The 20494-nt window shown below is 38.7% G+C and overlaps 1 protein-coding gene across 2 annotated transcripts; it reads left to right on the forward strand.

Annotated features, from left to right (window-relative positions):
• The first annotated feature begins 1430 nt into the window (after positions 1–1430).
• On the forward strand, positions 1431–19732 carry LOC141008977 (inactive pancreatic lipase-related protein 1-like). Of its 2 annotated transcripts, XM_073481358.1 has the most exons (13): positions 1431–1511; positions 1595–1649; positions 2523–2674; positions 2821–2940; positions 4396–4530; positions 7695–7803; positions 7967–8086; positions 11720–11836; positions 13690–13808; positions 16267–16396; positions 17501–17615; positions 17834–18001; positions 19610–19732. In XM_073481358.1, the coding sequence occupies exons 1-13, from the start codon at positions 1446–1448 to the stop codon at positions 19677–19679; spliced, it is 1476 nt and encodes a 491-aa protein (XP_073337459.1). In that variant the 5' UTR covers positions 1431–1445; the 3' UTR covers positions 19680–19732. The 2 variants fall into 2 exon arrangements, 1 of the variants encoding a protein (XP_073337459.1); XR_012180112.1 differs by lacking the exon at positions 19610–19732 and having other exon boundaries at positions 17501–17745; positions 17834–17919.
• The last annotated feature ends 762 nt before the right edge of the window (positions 19733–20494 follow it).

A 20494-nucleotide genomic window follows, 5' to 3' on the forward strand; every position in this document is an offset into this window, starting at 1 on the left:
AACATAAGGAGCTAATGTTAGCTACATTGACTTCATAATGCAGAGTAATAATACATTTCCCCAACCAAAACAAACCAGCTCATTACCTGTCCAACAGAGACACAGCTACCACGGCGTCTGTTTTCAGGCCTTCGACTCCATCAGTTGTCTCCATCACTGAACAGCCACTCCAATGTTGACTCTCGTTTCACCTCTTGAGCTATCCAACGTCTTTTTGTTTGAAGCCTTCTCCAGTTTGTTCTTTCTTTTCCTGCTCTGTTTGGCAGTGCTAGCTGCTGTAGGTACAGCTGCTAATGAAAAGTGTGTCTGTACTTTCTCTGCCATTCTTGTCCGTAAACAATGAGCTCACTCCACCACAGCTCCAGCAGTGCGGTGTGTAGACTCCAGTCACGCTCAATGAGTGAATCCAAAAAATCCATGGTCTGTGTCAGCGACAGGGCTGTAATAACTTCAGCAGGGATACAATACAAAAAGGAATGGCAGGTAATGAAATGATGGCATTCCTTTTTGTATTATATCCCAGCGCCAGGAAAATGCTTCAAGCACTGGTCCTAACAGTCACATGTTAGCTTACCGCTTAAGACTATTTCATATTAGTAAGACATGTTTTAAGAAAATGGACTTTCCATTTCAATTCATGATCTGACTGTCAGCTGACCACAGTAGAATTGTGGGAAACACTGACCATAATTGCTGCACACAAACATAAACAATATCTGACCAAAGAAAGAGAATCGAGGCTTCACTGGTTGATCAATTAGTAATTAGAGGTTGAATTAGCTGTATATAGTCACAGATTTTTTTATTCTGTCGTAAAAGACTGTGTTGCTACCGCCAGATATCTTTCCCTTTATTTAATTCTTGATAACTTTCAAACTTCATAAGTTCTCTATACTCTCTATACTTCATAAGTATTTTTTCTCTCTGGGTTGTGCTTAGTAATGTTTTTTGTGGTTTAGTGGTAGGTGATGCATGGGTTGGGGAAACAGAGTAATCTTCCTCTGCTTGGAATTTTTAATACAGGTGGATCAATAGCTGTATTTCAAATTGAATTTTAGACTTTGTAACATTACTGCAGCTACAGTCTGAAAAGAACGAAGCTCCGAGAGTATTTTTCCTTATTTAACTTGTTTCTACAGTTGGTATTGTATTATTACTATTCTGATAAGTCAGTGAGTAGTTGTAAATCAGCTACAGGTTGACCCTGAGGCTAACCCTGTACTGTGTATACTTATGCTGTGTTGTACACTAGTGCAGATTATTAGCAGCTGCTCATACAGAAAACATGTATGATTATCAAATTGTGCTGACTGAAGATATCTACAGTACATGGGAAAAGTTTGTTTCTCCACATCTCCAGATCAACACACCTGACCTGTTTTTGTCCTCACACTCTTACATGTCAGTCTGTCACCTGTGTGTTTCCCACTCCAGCGTGGGCAGAAATGCAGCTGACTAGAGTATTTAAAGCAGAACAGAGTTACTTCACTGGCTTCTTGTCTGGCTTCAAGGTGAGTAAACAATATGATCCTGGTCATATCGTTGTTCTACTTCTCTTCAGCCAAAACTTCTCATGGGACTGTATATCCAACAGATGTCACAGATGTGGAGATTGTGTCTGCTCTGTTCACTCATTAGTGCCTCATATGGTAAGTTCATTTGAAATTGTTACTACTATTGTTACTAGCAATGGAGTTATGGTGATATCTTGCTGATTTGATTTCAAGCTACTGTTGATTTTCTGCATGTGAAAACTCTTTTTAAGAACTCTTTTCTTAAAACTCTTTAAGAAAACTTCTTTACTGTTTGCCCTTAAAGAGCTGAAACCTCATTAAAATCAGACTATTTCACCCACTCTGGCAGTATGATATACTTTATATATTAGCTTGTTCCTTCTCTCTATGAAAGCTATATTTGCACTGAATATTCAGACCGCCTCTGTAAAAAAATACACTGTAGTACACTAAATTTAAGTACTTAATCAGGACATGATTCATGTAATATTTTCAATGTACTATCATTGTACCTAGTATGCTAATGATATATGATTAGTGCTAATAAAGACGTACTGAAATACATTTACTTGACTATACTATGTTGAGACACCTCAAAATTGTCTGTTAACAAACTGTGAAATGCTTTAGAAAGTTTATTATACAGGGTTAGGGTTATAGTAATGTAAACATCAGGACAAATAATAAATGGTTTATAAAATATATAATTGTTTGTTAACAGTGAAAAAACTTTGTTATTGATGTTGATTATTAAGTGTTACTGACCTCTTGGGACTCTTTTGGACTTCATTGTGAACAAACTCTTAATTAAAGGTGATCTGTCATTTCTTCCTGAAAGCTCTCTGAAGGAACCTTTCATGCTATAAAGATTGAAATATTCAGGAGTTGAAAAGACAATACGTTTTATGTGAGTTGAAAGAATATAGCATCAAAAGTTCATGAGTATCATTGTGAAATGACCTCAGTATTTGATGGTTTGTGTCAGTGGTGTGTTCTCCATGTCCACAGCGGCTGAGGTCTGTTTTAATGAGCTGGGCTGCTTTGATGACCTGCCTCCCTGGGGGGGCACTGCTCAGAGGCCAGCATCTGTCCTGCCCTGGCACCTTGAGGAGATTGGCACCCGCTTCCTCCTCTTCACCCAGAAGAACCGCTACTACCAGGCAAGAGATGGTTTTACTGCTTGACAACAGTTAGCAAGGAGCGTTTATGTCTCACCTCTGATGTGTATACAAAGACCATGTGTTACTATTGTGGGGATTCAATGTACATTTGGAGCTCTAAATGTCTTTTCTACTGAGACGATTAGGAGATCAAGACTGATCAAAACATCCAGGCATCAAACTACAGCGGGATGAGAAAGACTCGATTCATCATTCCTGGTTATTTGGAAAAAGGAGATGAGGACTGGCCGCAGGACATGTGTAAGGTAAGAAGGCACACACCAAAAAACTCCTTCAGGGAGATTCTTCGAAAAAATACTAGATTTGAAGAAAAGACAATGAATGTTTGATCAAGAAGCTTCATAAAAAGTGTAGCTGTGGGTATGTTACTGAAAATGTTTTATTGTGAATTCAGCTTTGGCCTTCAGGGCCATGATAACTCAAGGAGGCCTCAGGGCAAAACTGAATGCCTCTATTGTCTCTTCGTCTGTGGCAATCTGTTGTTGCACAATTTGTTCAAGCACTGTATGAGCACAGCAGCTACATAAATAAGGCCTTAAAATGAGGAATTCGGAATTTGGGCTGTCCCTACAAGAAGGATCTTCAGGATGAGACAACAAAACAGGTTATTGTGTTAATGTTGCAGATGGCAGTGGTTACATTTGAAGTAGTGTGAAGGAACTGTGTCAGTCAGAAATGTAAAAAGAAAACAGAAATAAACAAGTTTGGGGAAAAAATAGGGTGAATGTGCAAAGGTAAACTAACACAAACTGAACTAAACTAATAAACTAAATATAATAAAAATGTGGAAATGAATACATTTAAAGATATATTAATTCATACATAAAATGGAAAATTAAATGAGCATTTATTTATTGATTCATTTGTTTTTTGTTTTGGTCAACCATACTGCTGTTATTTTTGGTACATTAAATGGCAGAATAATCAATGTATAGAGTCATTCTGACAGTTTTGACCAGCCATACTGCAGTTAAGGTTAACAAAGCCTCCAGTCAGTAATTGAGTATTTACGGTATATAGCTTACACTCTCCTCAGAACTTTGCTTGGCTTCTAACAGCAGTTTGTTATAATTTTCTGTGTTTTCTTAAGTCTGTAGCCATTCATCTACAATACACTACACCAAATAGAAAACAGTGATGGCCATTCAGATTTAAACTTTGGTTTACATGAAAGCCTTTTAGATTTCCTCTAAGATTTCCACTCACTAGGTGAACACATTGGAACACTTAACATTTAACACTTGCATCACTAGAGAATTTTAATTTAACACACAAGAGAACAAATACAACAAAATATTGCTGCAGTTTTCATGCATTCTGTCATCTGGTACATACTGCCCCCAAACTCCATCTTTACATCTCATCATTGTTTGTGGTTTCACTATAATTTTCTTGTTGCTGTCTTGTCATTTGTCAACAGAGCAGTTAGTACATTTTCACATATACAGTCAGTGCGCTGGTTTTCTGTACTTTTACATTCAGTCCCATAACACATGCCACTTCTGTTCATGCTTAGGGTTAACCCTCCTTGATTGATCACCTGCTATTATTTTAACATGTAGGTAAAAAAAAGTTACATAATGCTGCTTTTACTGATACTTTTTATTCGTGGTTAATATTCTTTTGAAAATATCTTTCTGTAAATTGTATGAAGTGATTTTTAAGCCCTCAGTTGAATAAATACTAGTTGCTGTGTCTAGGTCATGCTGAAGTGGGAGAATGTGAACTGCATCGCTGTGGAGTGGAAGAAAGGTGTGAAGACTCAGTATGCCCAGGCTGCCAATAACGCCAGGGTTGTGGCTGCCCAGGTGGCATCCATGATCACATTCCTCATGGTAAATGTAACCCCTCCTTGCCACTGGAAGTAAAATATTGGGCTACAATTTCAATGTTTGTATGAACAGGATCCTGAGTACTCAGCTTTTGATGTTGAACTGGTTAACCCTCCCTGTACCAGTAGTTGTTATTATTACAGGCTAGAATGTGACAAATAAAAATATGTGTCTACAAACAATTATCAAACTAATAGCGCGGTGCCTCCACTGTGAGATTACATCACTCATACAATGTGAGTAATATCTGTATTCCCCCAGAAACAATGGTAAAGTATTATCGTAGGTAAACCTTAGGCAAATTAAATGTTCAGGACAACCATGTAAAAATGTATAACAAACAATAGATTTATTATCTCAGTCTAGTTCCTCTTTTGTATCTTCTGTATTCAAAACATTCACTTTCACTGGTATTCTCCCAAAGTATTGTACTATATTCAAACAGATCTATTTTCTGTTGCTTCACAATATTGAATAAACACAAATTCAATACCAGTGCAAAATAAAAATATAAATGAAATCTCAGGTAGGTACCCATTAAACTTAAATTGACCTTATGGCAAATATAATTAATAAACCGAAAGCATTTAAGTTTAACACTTCAAACTTAACACTTTTTGTTTTCCCCACAGGAAAATATGCAATAAACCAAAACAACCTATGTGAATGTGTATTAGTGTCTATGTGTGTGTGAGTATGTGTATTAGTGCCTATGTGTGTGTGAGTATGTGTATTAGTGCCTATGTGTGTGTGAGTATGTGTATTAGTGTCTATGTGTGTGTGAGTGGGTTAGAGTGAAAACTCCAATGACAAATCAACACACGTAATATTGTAACCCAAATTATTCACCACAACAGAACAGTTTCAATCCAATAATTTGTAGTTAATCAGTTCAACCTTTAGAACAGTTCAGTTACTACCAAGCGCTTGGGTTTCTAACCGTTGGGGGCCATAAGTTGGTGCACATGTGAATAAACAAATCCATAAATCCTTATCACGTTGCTGACACAGTCAGTTACTCACATGACCGAAATACATATAATCCAGAAGAGTCCATGAGCTGGTAGCTGATACAGTAGCAGGCAAGGCGAACAGGTATCGTCTGTGTCTCAACTCAGGTCCAGTGGCTCAGTGAGTCCTCACGAGCAGTAGCAACAAATGCTAGTTAGCACGGCAATCCAGGGAAGTCCTTGTTTCCTCCAGTCCTCGGGGAAAATGCAACGGGCGTTTACAGCTGACTGTCTACGATGATGCAAGCTTAAACGTCCATGTTTTAAAGTCCAATATACACTTTTTACAAAGTTAATAATACAATAAACACAGTTAACCTGGCTTCACTTTCACCTTAAACTTCCTGAAAACGAGTTACTGAACTGTGAAATACACACGATGTTTAACTGCAAGGTAATACTTAATACTTGCCAATACTTAAAAAGTATTTAGTCTACAAATATTAATTACTTCACCAACAATCTTAGCTTTTAGCGCTCTGATCACTACACACGGCTCTTCTCTCACATACATACGTTTTTTTCTCTCCCCTCCTTTTTTTTTAAACTCTCCTCTCATTGGCTAATAGTGCACTTGTTCCAGAAATCTGATTGGCTTAGATTAGATCATTCAAACGAACTTGATGGCAGGTTAGTTTAGTACCTTGCATAGTGCAAATCACAACAACAAACAAAGGATCATAGGACATGTAGTATATGAAAATAAAACACATGAAATAAAACACTCTTGTTTAGCTGTATTTTGTAGGTCGCTACATAAATATAGCACGTCATTAACTGTCAGACACTGGCATACTATGGGCATAGCTCACAAATACACAAACAGTAATATATGAGGATGGCAGTGTGGTTGAGAAAAATTAATCAACAGATATCTTGAACTTTACATTTCTTTATGTTGCAATGTTACATTTCTTTAGGTTCAATTTACAATTTGACATTGTGACAATGCTGTGCTTATGGTCTATTTAGGTTTATTCACAGAAACCACTTAGTTTGGATGAGGAAAAGGTTTTGGTTGCCACAAGCATGGCTAGAGGTGTCAAGACCTCCCATCAAAAATATCAGTTTTTTGTCGGCACAAATACAACTGAGGTCCCGAGGTCTCCAAAAAATATCCACTGGTTTCACTGTAACAATTGTTGAAACAAAGTCTTCAACTGTGGTCACAGACTTGGGATCCCCTCCACCTGCAGACATGAAATTCAGTCTATAAACATCCTTTAAAGGAGTGTCACAGCAATTATTGCACATCACTGTCACAAACTGGCTCAATGTGTGTGACAAAGAGGGGAGACAAGTCAGGATTTAAGTACCAATGAAAATGTTTTATTGTGACTTAAAACAACATAACTATGTACAAAAAGCATGAGTTGTGGAGAGTAGCGGCATCAGTAGTGAATGTAGTGTGTGGATGAGTGAGGCGTGTGTGTGCTGCTGTTGAATGCAAAAGAAAACACCAAAACGAACCCAGAACCTGGAGTGGTGTGGAGCAGTGTTGCCAGATCTCACGAGAGAAAACAAGCAACCAGCTCTATGGAAACAAGCCCAAAAAAAGCAACTTGGCTCCTCAAATAAATAAAATAAAGCCCAACAGGTGACCTAACCTACCACATTGTGTAAGAGAGAGGCCACTTGATAACAGTATCTATATATACATTTATTTTTGTTTGCATAGGCAACAGTAAATTGACAGCAACTACACTTAAAAAACAAGCCCAAAAACCTGCAACCCGCGACTGACGATATTTGCAAGCGACTTTACAGAAAAACAAGCCCAAAGTCGCTTATAACAAGCGGACTTGGCAACACTGGTGTGGAGCCTAGGAGAGAGAGAGAGACAATGAGACTAGGCTGGCATTTATAACCTTGGTAGAGGCCTAGCCAGGTGTCAGCACCTTGCCCTAACGACCCTCCCTGACTGCCAGCTCCTGCAGGAAGTGATCAACTGCATCATGGCGAGCATAAAGGGAGGGGTCGTAACATCACAGAAGCCAGCACTAAAATAAAACTAAATAAACTTGAAATTACACAACACACAGGGCAGTCACAAGAGGAAGCAAAGAGGATATTCTCACATGCATACAGCAGTTGAAGAAAATGTCGTATGCATGATAAAGTGGTAGATTTGAATTTCACATAATGTTCACAATGTAGGGCAACTACAAGCAGAAGGCTGATAAGTTCCATATTATCGGACACAGCCTGGGAGCTCACGCTGCAGGAGACACTGGTAGCAGGATCCCTGGCCTTGCACGCATCACAGGTAAACCTGCTGCACTACTTTAATGCAGATATTGTACATTTTTTGGATGACTCATGTTTGCATGATAATGTTTTTAGAAATTATCTGCAGTGATAAGATTATGCAGACTTCAGATCCTTCGATGGATCCATCTGTGTTGTCCCACCTCTCGTTCTCTGCTCAGGATTGGACCCAGTTGAACCTTACTTCCAGGACACCGATGCCTCTGTACGTCTAGATACCAATGACGCCATCTTTGTGGATGTCATTCACACTGATGGGCTTCCTTTCGACTCCAAACTTGGTATGCTGAGTGGAGTATTTGCTCACTTCTCTCAATGTTTTCATTCTGTTCTTCTTCATTCATTTCTAAAACTCTAGGCAAAATTAGTAATAAAGTGTTCCTGTAATAGTTTTAGAAAGTGACTAACTTTAAAGAACTTCAAATACAGTAGTCAGTGCCCTTTAAAACATTTTCAGAGGATTTATTTTAACCCTCTGTATGCTACTTATCACCGTTGCCTAATAGAGTGCTGCAGGAGTTGTAAAACCCGGAATGTGTTATTTATTATTTGTTATTTTTGCACTTCCTGTTCCCTTGTCTCAAAGCCGGTGAGATGCCTGAAATAAGGTCTGTGGTTAACAGACCACATTTTATTCTGTGTCATAAAATACGTCAGTAAATACCCCACACGTAAATTACACAGCATTTATGCATCTTAAAAAAAGGTTGTTGCTAACAAGTGTCTAAATGAGACTACAGAGGCTGTAGCCGAGCATGGAGACACAATTTATATTAAACTGTGCTTAGTTGTGGTGATGTTAAAGAGATAGTTCGGATTTTTTGACATGAAGTTGTATGACATTCTCACCATCGGTGTCGTGCATCAGCAGTGACTTTTCCCCCACTGCGTCCTGTGAGCCGAGGTCTGTCCCGCTGTTGTTGCTGAAGAAAGTAGTTACGGCTAGTTTGCGGGGTCACGAAGATAAAGCGTTTTGCTTCAAAAAACAATATCCGTTCAAAAGAGTAAAACATTTGCATCACAAAATCGTTTACGACAAAAAAGTCAGACCTCACGATCACCTGGCACTATTTCCCCTCCCTTCGTATCACTGCGCGCTTCCGCCTGTTGACACACCGCACTGCTCCGTCAGCTGTTTCACGGTGTTTACATGCTCGGATGTGCGAGAGAGCTAACGTGAGAGCTAACGTGAGAGCTAACGTGAGTACTAGCGAGATTATTAGACAAGAGGATATATAAAAATGGTGCGGATTTGTGATTATCCGGGTTGCAACAACAAAGATCACACCAAGTCGCCGTATATATTTTACCGCTTTCCTGTCACGGACATTGCTATTAGGCAACTTTGGCTTCTTGCCATAGGCTTGAACATTGAAGCGAGATTGCCAAGGGTGAAAAAGCTTCGTGTGTGTAGTGCACACTTCAGCAAGGCGATTATGTTCCTACACGCCCAGGAAAGAGGAAGAAACATGTTTTGAAGAGCGCTGCTGTGCCACGACCCCAGGTAAGAACAACTATCTACAAGCTAAAGACGGTGCCTTTTTATATGATGGCTGTTATTATTATTGTCAGCAACTTGGACCGCTTCTCTGTCTCTCTCCTCTCTCTCTGCCCGTTCTAACTCCATTTGACGAAGCTCGGTGTCTGTGTATTCGGGTTCATAAAGATATCCCTTTGGCTCTGTGGTAAAAGGAATGTCTTCATCACTCGTTTCGTAGTCAGACATATTTACTTTTACCATCCGAGCATGTAAACACCGTGAAACAGCTGACGGAGCGGTGCGGTGTGTCAACAGGCGGAAGCGCGCAGTGATATGAAGGGAGGGGAAATAGTGCCAGGTGATCGTGAGGTCTGACTTTTTTGTCGTAAACGATTTTGTGATGCAAATGTTTTACTCTTTTGAACGGATATTGTTTTTTGAAGCAAAACGCTTTATCTTCGTGACCCCGCAAACTAGCCGTAACTACTTTCTTCAGCAACAACAGCGGGACAGACCTCGGCTCACAGGACGCAGTGGGGGAAAAGTCACTGCTGCACGACACTGATGGTGAGGATGTCATACAACTTCATGTCAAAATCCAAACCATCCCTTTAAGGTTATGTGACTGCAATGTAGTTCGTTTGTAACATGACATTTTTATTTCTGGTGATTGTATTTATGCGTCAAAAATCATTAAATGGTCTTAATGTGTGGAGATTATCTTATGATAATTAGTTAAGTTGTAAAAAAATATTTCAAATATGTTGAAATTACCACCTAGTTACCATGAAATAGACGTGTGAAATGAGGTGTTACCACTTGACTTTGTCACAGACCATATCTCTGCAATAATAAAAATATATTATATAATATATATATTTTTAGATATATTAAACATCTGTATCCTCACTGTGCTGCAGTATTCTAAACTATATTAAACATCTGTATCCTCACTGTACTGCAGTATTCTAAACTATATTAAACATCTGTATCCTCACTGCGCTGCAGTATTATATTAAACATCTGTATCCTCACTGTGCTGCAGTATTATAAATTATATTAAACATATGTATCCTCACTGTGCTGCAGTATTATAAACTATATTAAACATATGTATCCTCACTGCGCTGCAGTATTCCAAAATATATTAAACATCTGTATCCTCACTGCGCTGCAGTATTATATTAAACATCTGTATCCTCACTGTGCTGCAGTATTATAAATTATATTAAACATATGTATCCTCACTGCGCTGCAGTATTATAAACTATATTAAACATATGTATCCTCACTGTGCTGCAGTATTATAGTAAACATATGTATCCTCACTGCGCTGCAGTACTATAAACTATATTAAACATATGTATCCTCACTGTGCTGCAGTATTATAGTAAACATATGTATCCTCACTGCGCTGCAGTATTATAAACTATATTAAACATATGTATCCTAACTGCTGCAGTATTATATTAAACATATGTATCCTCACTGTGCTGCAGTATTATAGTAAACATATGTATCCTCACTGCGCTGGAGTATTATACACTATATTAAACATATGTATCCTAACTGTGCTGCAGTATTATAAACTATATTAAACATCTGTATCCTCACTGTGCTGCAGTATTATATTAAACATATGTATCCTAACTGCGCTGCAGTATTATAAACTATATTAAACATATGTATCCTCACTGTGCTGCAGTATTATATTAAACATCTGTATCCTCACTGTGCTGCAGTATTATATTAAACATATGTATCCTCACTGTGCTGCAGTATTATATTAAACATATGTATCCTAACTGCGCTGCAGTATTATAAACTATATTAAACATATGTATCCTCACTGTGCTGCAGTATTATATTAAACATCTGTATCCTCACTGTGCTGCAGTATTATATTAAACATATGTATCCTCACTGTGCTGCAGTATTATATTAAACATATGTATCCTAACTGCGCTGCAGTATTATAAACTATATTAAACATATGTATCCTCACTGCGCTGCAGTATTATAAACTATATTAAACATATGTATCCTCACTGTGCTGCAGTATTATATTAAACATATGTATCCTCACTGTGCTGCAGTATTATATTAAACATATGTATCCTCACTGTGGGTTTTTATAAACCATATACTATTATTACTTTAAATCTATTAATTGACTGGTAGTTAATGGTTATGACTACATTAAAACATGTTAAATAATGTATCCATAATATTGTTGTAACTGTTTTAATTTAATTTTTACAAACTTGACTTATTAAATAACGTATGAATTAATACCTTCATTACTAACACCATTAGTAAATGGGTACTTGGCATATTAGTTGACTACATGAATTAATGTTATTTAATGTACCTTTTATTGTAATGTGTTACCAGAATCTAAATCAAAAAGTGAATTATGTTTGCTTGTCCTCAGGTCTGGGGATGTCACATTCTGTGGGCCATATTGACTTCTACCCCAATGGAGGAGAGCTGATGCCTGGCTGCTCCACTAACAGAGGCCCGCCCACTGACCTGGATGCCATCTGGGAGGGTAAGAACAGAGACACACAAACACTTTTTAACGGACAAAGTGGAAATGCAATGATCCCAAGGATGATTTGGTATTGTTTCTGCTGTCCAATCAAAGACTGCAGTCTTTCGCACTCAGTCAAGTCAGCTATTCCGTTTGCTTTCGGTTGCTGTGTCAAGTTGTTAATGCTGGTTCAAAGGCTACCTCCAGAATTCTGGCAATTATTTTACCATGTCCATGGCCCATGTGATTTACTTCTGAACTGAAAAACTGGGCAAAAAAAGGCAACTTTCTGTCCTTCATATTCGTGTTGGGCTATGTGACTTTAAAGTTTTAATGCAATATTTTTATGCTGTATCACAATACACCATATTTATTTTTTTTGATATTTTTTAATTTCCTGAAAAATACTTCATAAATGCGAGGACTAGACAACAAAATCAAATATTGCAATATTTTGGGGTGATCTCCCATTTGGGGGGAGATGTACCAATGGGTACACGTTATAGTTTTCTTTGGTCACCTTTTGTACTGCTGTGTTGTACCTTTTTGATAACAACTATGTTTTATTTAGCACTCATTCTCCTTTTTATGACCTATTTTTAACCACTGACTGGTTAATAATGACTAATAATCTGACGCATATGACTATGTCTTCCTCCACTTCTTTTATAACTTGTAATTATATTACTTACTTGTGTTACTGATATTAGTGTCTCTAATATTAACTCATCCTTAATATCAAGCTATTACATGGTTATTACTTTGATAATTACATGGTATTACTTCATTACCTCTTTATAATCAAACTATTGCCCTCCTTTACCATGTTATTACCAAGCTGTCATGTGAAATGCTACAGTTCTTTGATTGGTTTGAATCCACTAAATCCTACGATAATCAGCTCCACGGTTTCTCTGTCTGTGTTGCTGTCTCCCTTGATGAGCTACAAAGTAAAATGTGTCTGTACATCTACAAGCACATATTGTGACCTTTGATATACTACTGTGATATGCTCTTCACATGACACGTCCATTGTTCTCAGGTCTATAGGCTCAGTCACAGGCATGCTTTCTAAAAACAACACAATGACTCATTTATCCTATTTTCTCAACCTTGCAACTTACAATGCGCAGCCTCTGTGGAATATTGGAGTTGTCCCAATGGAAAAATTGTAAAGAAATTCCAGGCAGAGTTATTCCTGCTGGACCTGAGCAAATATTTTCTAATATGGATGACGACGGCCTTCTTTTGAAATGTGCTGCTGAGTAGCAAGGCTCAAGTAGCAGCATTGGTGCCATGCCTGGGTCTGGAGGGGGTTGGGGGAGGGGGCAGGGGGATTAGGAGTTGGCACAGCTGAATGTACCACTTTTGATCATATAGATAAGAGAGGGAGAGTGGGATCCAGGGCTGCATAGCTGGAGGTTTTGGAGCGCCTGATGTTTGCCCTGTACTAGAAGAGAAAACAAGCGAAGCCATGACCTCTTTCTATGTTTGTCTCTGTCTGACACGTCTCTCTGACTCACATTCTTAATCTGATTCTAAGATTCTCCTTAATATTGTTTGCCTGATGCTGACTTTCAAAACTGTAATTTCCTCCTAAATCTGATTTTCAAAGTTATAGCAGGAAATGTAATTATATTTTAGAATTAATTCTCTCTCAGTTGACAAGTTCTCAGTTTTCTAGACTGCCAAATCTCTCTCATGCTCAGCAATGCATAATGACCCCGGTCAGAAGGTCATGAGTTCATACTCTGAAATTCAAGACTCAGATCTTCATTTGCGCACCCCTCCCTTACCATATCCTCATTTAACACACTCCCTCTACCTTCTTCTTTTCTTCCTTGTCATCATCTGTTCTGATCTTTTGCCAGGTACCAAGAAGTTTGATGCCTGCAACCATGTTCGAGCATACCAGTACTACAGTGAGAGCATGGTTAAACCCCAAGGCTTTGTAGGCTTCCCCTGTTCTGACAAAGGCAGTTTTGCTGCTGTAAGTCTTTTATTCAACTAAGAGTGATAAACTAGTGCCTTACCGAGTGGTTATTTCTCATGTAATGAGACATTAATAGCCTAAATTGCACATTCTACAAACTTAAATATCCTTTTTGATTGGAACATGTTCGAAATCTTTTTAAACAACTGTGTGACTTGATCTGAAAGTGTTGTTTTGGCCATGATAGGATCAGGTAGAATTCTTAAATGCTAAATTACCTTACTGTAATTAAATATACAAATAGCATCCTCAATAAAAAGAAAGGAGACACTGTCATAATTTCATTTTACATTTTGCCTTGTCTTTACCCATGGAGGAAGAAGTATTAAAATCTTTTACTTAAATGGGAACTTTGCTGATTTTCAACCAGCTTTTTATCACTACAATTTTGGTAGTATATGCAAATGAACAATGTTAGACTTAATGCATTTTGCCTGCACCCAGAGCCCCCCACATTTTACTGGCAAAAATCCGCCACGACCTGTCATCTGGCAGATGTTGGGCTGTTGTATCAACTACAGATTGTTGTTCCGCATTTTGTAAGTGTGTCCGTGGACACAAACAGTGTAGTCAAACTGTCTAAACTAGGCAGTGCTGATCTTATCTAACTATAAACCAGGATTATATTACTACACTGACTGCTTTTACAAACTGTTCACTTGCAATCAAGATTCAAGATTCAAGATCTCTTTATTGTCATTCAGCACAGAACAAAAAAAGTAGTGAGCAGAACGAAATTATGTGCATTGCTTTTTTTTAAAAACACTGTAGAAAACTCTGTTAAAACACATGTAACAAATGTATAACAAAATGTATAAATATATAAATATATTATATAAACAGAATGAATAAATAGTACTGGCAGGGTTATTGCAGATATAAAAACGAAAAGAAGTGAAATGAGCAGACATAAGTAATAGATAATAAATAGATATTGCACCGGATATGTATTATTGCACATGTTGAGGTTAGTGTGGGTGTTTGTTAAGCAGTCTCATAACAGCAGAACCTGACTGTGCTGCTACGCAGGCTGTGGTATCTCTTTCCTGATGGCAGGAGGGAGAACAGTCTGTGACAGGGGTGGGTGGAGTCTTTTAGGATGCTGGCGGCCTTGGTCAGTAAGCGCTTTTGGGCCAGATCCTCTATGGGTTGCAACGCAGTCCTTATAGTCCTCTCTGCTGACCTAACCACTCTCCTCAGGGCTTTTCTGTCCGAGGTGTTAGAGTTTTCAAACCACAGAGAGATGCTGCTGGTCAGCACACTCTCTATGGTGCCCCTGTAGAAAGTGGTGAGGATGGAAGGACTAAAGTGGACCTTCTTCAGCCGCCGCAGGAAGTGTAGGCGTTGGTGAGCCTTTTTCACCAGAGAGGAGGTGTGCAGGGACCAGGACAGGTTATCAGAGACGTGCACCCCCAGGAACTTTGTGTTCTGTACCGTCTCCACGGCAGTTCCATTGATGAAGATCGGGGTGTGCACGGGCTGTTTTTTCCTGAAGTCGATCACCATCTCCCTGGTTTTTTCGACATTCAGGACCAGGTTGTTCGAGAGGGTTAGGGTCAGTTGTTGGTTGTAGTTGTAGGGTTGTTCAATCAAGAAAGAGTGTGAATGGGAAGTGGCCTCCATATTGTTTCTGTGCTGTGAAAACAGGGGCTGAAAAACTCTGATCAAACTGTAAAACAAGGTGGTGCTGATCAAACATGATTACCGTCACTGCCTGTTTCTCTCTTTGGAGGAGCTTTAAGCAGTGTAAGAGATGTGCATTATTTGTGCCATCGTCTCCTGTCTCTTGAGCGACTGAAAAGTATGCCACATCAAATTCCATTAGAGCTTTTGGAAGACATCTTACGTCCTCAATTTAAAACATGGGCTCAGACAAGAAAAGGGCTGGAGAAGGAGAAGGGGCCCATATTACCACTGTCCCAGCATGTGTGTGGGACTGCCACCTGTTCCTGTATGACACTGATATGGCTGTGAACCATTTTTTTAGTTTTAGAAGTAGATTTGGCAAGATTGGATTTTTGTTGTGGAGGAGGGGGGCGATGCAAATGGGCTTTCTTCATGTCTTCCATGGAAAGGGCTTGTATCTGCAGCTGTTGGTGTTAATGACACAGTTTATCCCTGCTCTGGACACATGTCCCCGATCAAAGGAGGCCCAAGAGTGCCGAGCATGACCTCATATCACTATGTCCCTGTTGAGAGATGACAACACCTCCTTGTCGTTCACCTCGTAAACACCCCCTGGTGTTATTCCTGCAGCCATAGCTGACAGTTGCAAAGTCAGCCTGTTCCCACACAGTAACTTATTGCAAAACTGGCGCCATTCGCCACCTTCATATCTATAAGGTGGCAATCTGCAACATCTTAAAGGACTGTAGGGGGAAAAGCTTTTCCGACTATTTATTGAAAGAAGACTCTTGTACTCCATCACAAAACATGTCTGTCCTTGTCTTCACAGGGAAAGTGTTTCCCATGTGCACACGACAACTGTCCTCTGATGGGCCACGATGCTGACAGGTTCACTGTGACTGATGACGTTTTGAAGATGAAGTACTTCCTCAACACAGGCAGATCAGAGCCCTTTGGCCGTAAATACCCTGCTTCTCTTGTCCTAACAAAAATAAAAGTGTGACTTACACATAGGTTAGAAGAACTCACTTTTAAGATCTCAATATAAGGAACAATTAAAACTTTTTCATCATATCATTACTATCCAGAGAAGATTTGCATCTCCAGTCGTGGTTTTTTGTTTTCTCAATCTTCTCAGCACAGTGAATGGATAACATTCAGTTCTAATGTTCTGAAAAGTTAGAATAAGTGTTATGTTGCCTTTCCTGAACGTCTTAGTATATCAAATCATTGAGTTTTCAGTGTTTTCCACTAAAGTAATTAGTTATAGTCTACATGTGAATGATCTTGAATGATGCAACAGCAAGCCTAGCCACAAGAGGAAAAGGTGACCTGCGCTTCATAAAGCAAATTAATGTCGTCACACAGTCCAAGTGAGTTTGGAAAACTGTCGAAGGTTGTAATGCTTCCATTTTCATTCAGGGGCGGGGTGGCATGGGGTGTCAGCTGAATGTTCAGATCAGTCCTGCAAGTGAGAGAGCTGACAATCGATCTGTTATGGCCCCATTTCAGGCTAAGTGATATGGCATAAGTACAATACAAAACATGTAGAAATGAAAAATATTTGAAAGTAAAACAATTTATTGATTTTTAATGCTGTATTTAGATATTCCTATTATAATACATTCATTTAGGAGCTTTGCCAAGTAAATATTGATATAAATGATTGTTTGCAATTAAAAAAAAGAATATACTGTCTATATTTCTGCCCCCTATCTTGCCACCCCATGAATATTTCTCTATATCCACCTCTGTTTATAGAGCTGTTTAGTAACATATAAATGCAGAATAGGCAGGAGAAGGCAAGAGCTTTGACATTGTCAGAGTGCAAGGCTTCGACTGTTTCCTTGAAGCAGTATATACCTGTGCAGACATGGTACATACCAAACTTGAAAAGGAGTATGTACAAAAGACTTGTTCAATCACTTTTTGGCAGCACCATGTTGTACATTTTTCAAGGCTTTCCCTCCAGCAGCAGGCAGATAGACTGGCAGATATTTTGTGCCTGTGTTCATTGATGGTGATGGATGTATCAAATTATTTACTATTTCTTCACATTTTAGGTTACAGTTACAGAGTAACAGTTACCCTGGATGGTCCCAGCTGGCCCAATCCAGGCTTCCTTTATGTGGCACTCGCTGGAGACAATGACAACACCGAAGAGTACCAGCTTCATGTGTAAGAACATTGTTATGTGGAAAACCAGGAGGAGTTTCAGTCCATGTGTCATCACTGAGTGGGGTAAAGTTGCTGAGAACCTCATCCCTTACCTGATCATGCGACTCCTAGCTGCTTAATGACAGATCTGGTCAGTCGCAGATACTAACTGACAGCTCAGCCACTGGAAACTCATGAAGTGTGTTTTGACACTGATCTGTTGTGACATTTTTTTCCAGGGGTACACTGATGCCCGGACGGACCTACGAGCTGCTGATTGATGCTGAGGTGAACGTGGGTAATGTGACAGAGGTGAAGTTTCGGTGGAACAACCATATCCTCAACCCCTTGAATCCCAAGTATGGTGCCTCCAAGGTGGCGCTGCAGAGAGGAAAAGACAAGATGATGTAAGATTCTGTCTCTGTGTGTGAAGTGTCACGTGGCACTCAACACACCTTCATGTGAGATGATAGCACGAGTGGAAATCAAGCACCTACACACTAATATCTTGTTAATCATCAGCCACTTCAGTACAATTGGTAGTAGAGGCGGTGTATAATATATTTGTGGTGTTTAATGATAATGGTGCTTTGCCATAAATGGTAAATGCCAAAAACTATTGGCTTTTTGAGCTGTGATATCTTGTTTAAAATGAGTTGTACTTAACACGATTCAGCCAATTTCTCCTGCTCTGATGAAGTATGTACAGGTCCAAAACAACAGTTTCAGGTGGCTTCCTTTCAGGAAACTAAGTGGCTGAATAATTTCTCTTGGCATGTGGCCTTCTTATGGAGATGGCTTTGTAATAGTTTTTAATCGTTCTCTTGGTAGCAAGGGTAGTAAACAAGGGTAGTTTGGGTTTTTTTTTTGCCATCAAACACAAGTTGACTGATTATAAACTGCTTGTTATTCCATTTTATATTTGTTAAAACTATTTTACTTATGTATTTTTTTGAACATTTGTTAATTATTTCTATGAAAATACAATGTCTTTTAGGTAAATTCAGGATGATAATGTAAATAATAATAACCACTAGAATCCATCCCCGGAAAAGTGTGGAGTTGTTGCTCCACCACACACATAAGAAAGTTGTGTGTAATGGTAGTAGTCCTGCAAAGATTGCACTACATAATATGTGGCTTTTTGATATTTTTAGATGACCACCTACAGTTCTCAAACTCATAGGTCAGAAATCTCACTAAATCCCAGAAAAGATATTTTAATGATTGGCCAGATGATGGATCTTCTTAAAATGAGGACTTATTTAGGCTGTAAGAAGGGCACTGTTGCATAACAACTACTGTCAACACCAATCACAGCTAAAGAGCAGATGACATCCATTATTTAAGCAAGCTTTACTGCTGAGACCCCAAACAGAAAAAACACATCTGTTTTTTAAACATGTCATCAGTATCAAATCATGTATAGAAGTCATGAAGTGATGAAACATGATGATGTATGTTTTTGAGGGGTGTTAACATTTATATATATATATATATATATATATATATATATATATATATATATATATATATATATATATTGCAAGAGAGAGAGAGAAAGAGAGTTAGGCTTTGTTTCTGATGTCGTCACTTTGTCAAACTGTAGCAGTTCTCTGCACTGTTGTGCTGTAGCACATGACAGGGGCTAGTTTTGGCCACTAGAAGGCAGTATGGGACTGCCCCTGGTGCCCTCTACACTGCTGGAGGGGTGGGGCTGGGGTGAGATGGTAAGGGAGGTACTCTACCATGAAGATTTCTTTTAGTGGTGTATACTGATGACTTGTCACCCTTTTCTCTCATATCATTGCAATACATCTATCAGTACTAAATATAGTGATGTTGGAAAATTTTGCTTGTGCTGGAAGAAAACTATCAAACACTCATGCATACTGAGATTTATTCTGCAGTGCACGAGAGGAGACTCTGTGGTTTAGACACCTTTGGATATCCTTTGACATTCTCTTCTACAATGTCTCATTCAGTTCCTTTTATCTCCTTTTCTGCATTCACAGCATCTTCTTCTGTGGAACACAGAAGGTGGAGGAGAATGAGATCCAGTCTGTACTACCATGCCAAGTTTAACCAGCCACAATCCCCATGTCACTCAGGTCTTTCAATAAAGAGTTTGCATTCCAGCCTCTTCGTCTCTCTCTTTTTCGATCCTTTGTGCTGTTGTGCAGAATTTAGTAGCAGTATATGATCAGACCATGAAGGGAGCCTGTTGAAAGGGCAGATCAACTGTGGAGTAACTTGAAGACACACATTAGACAGGAAAAGAATGAGCTAGCTTGCCTACAACATGTTTGTATTGACCCGGGAAGATTTGGAATTATGAATCCAGTGAGCATCACCTGGGACCTCAACATTGATTTCTAGTTGAAAACTGGATGATATTTGGTCTGAACATCGAAGATGACTTTTAGACATTATAACATCAACATGTCACAAATCACAAATTTGTGTTTTAATTAGTGTTTTAAAAGTTTAAATGATTTGTTCAGTTATAGGTTGAAAGAGAGACAATATGGGTTAGTGAAAAGGTCTTTCTTGCACTGGTTGGCTAAATTTGAGATGTACTAAATGTGAGATAAGATGTACTTTCAATGCATTTAATGTTACACATAAAATGTTATAAATATGGAACAATATAGACCATGAGCTGGAGACAAGAAGCTTCAAGGACACATAATTGCTGCAGTTTTAAACATTAATGTGAAATGAGACTAGTTGAAGCTCAACAGTGCTGTCCTTTATCCAGAAGGTTGATGGTTCAATCTCTGTCCCCCTCTGTCGTTTGTGATATTGCAGTATTTGATTTGAAGATTTATCCTCTAAAATGTCTCAGTAATAATAGCTTATTGTTTTTTTGGAGACTGACCAAGAAACAACATCCACAT

The sequence above is a fragment of the Pagrus major genome, chromosome 15 (assembly GCF_040436345.1).
Source record: "Pagrus major chromosome 15, Pma_NU_1.0".
NCBI lineage: Eukaryota > Metazoa > Chordata > Actinopteri > Spariformes > Sparidae > Pagrus > Pagrus major.

Excerpts from the sequence above, each read along its gene's own strand:
- LOC141008977 (XM_073481358.1), top strand. The coding sequence starts at position 1,446 with ATGCAGCTGACTAGAGTATTTAAAGCAGAACAGAGTTACTTCACTGGC. Across the intron at positions 16,397-17,500 it reads CAGATCAGAGCCCTTTGGCC|GTTACAGTTACAGAGTAACA; the intron begins GTAAATACCCTG and ends TTCACATTTTAG. Across the intron at positions 18,002-19,609 it reads AGAGGAAAAGACAAGATGAT|CATCTTCTTCTGTGGAACAC; the intron begins GTAAGATTCTGT and ends CTGCATTCACAG.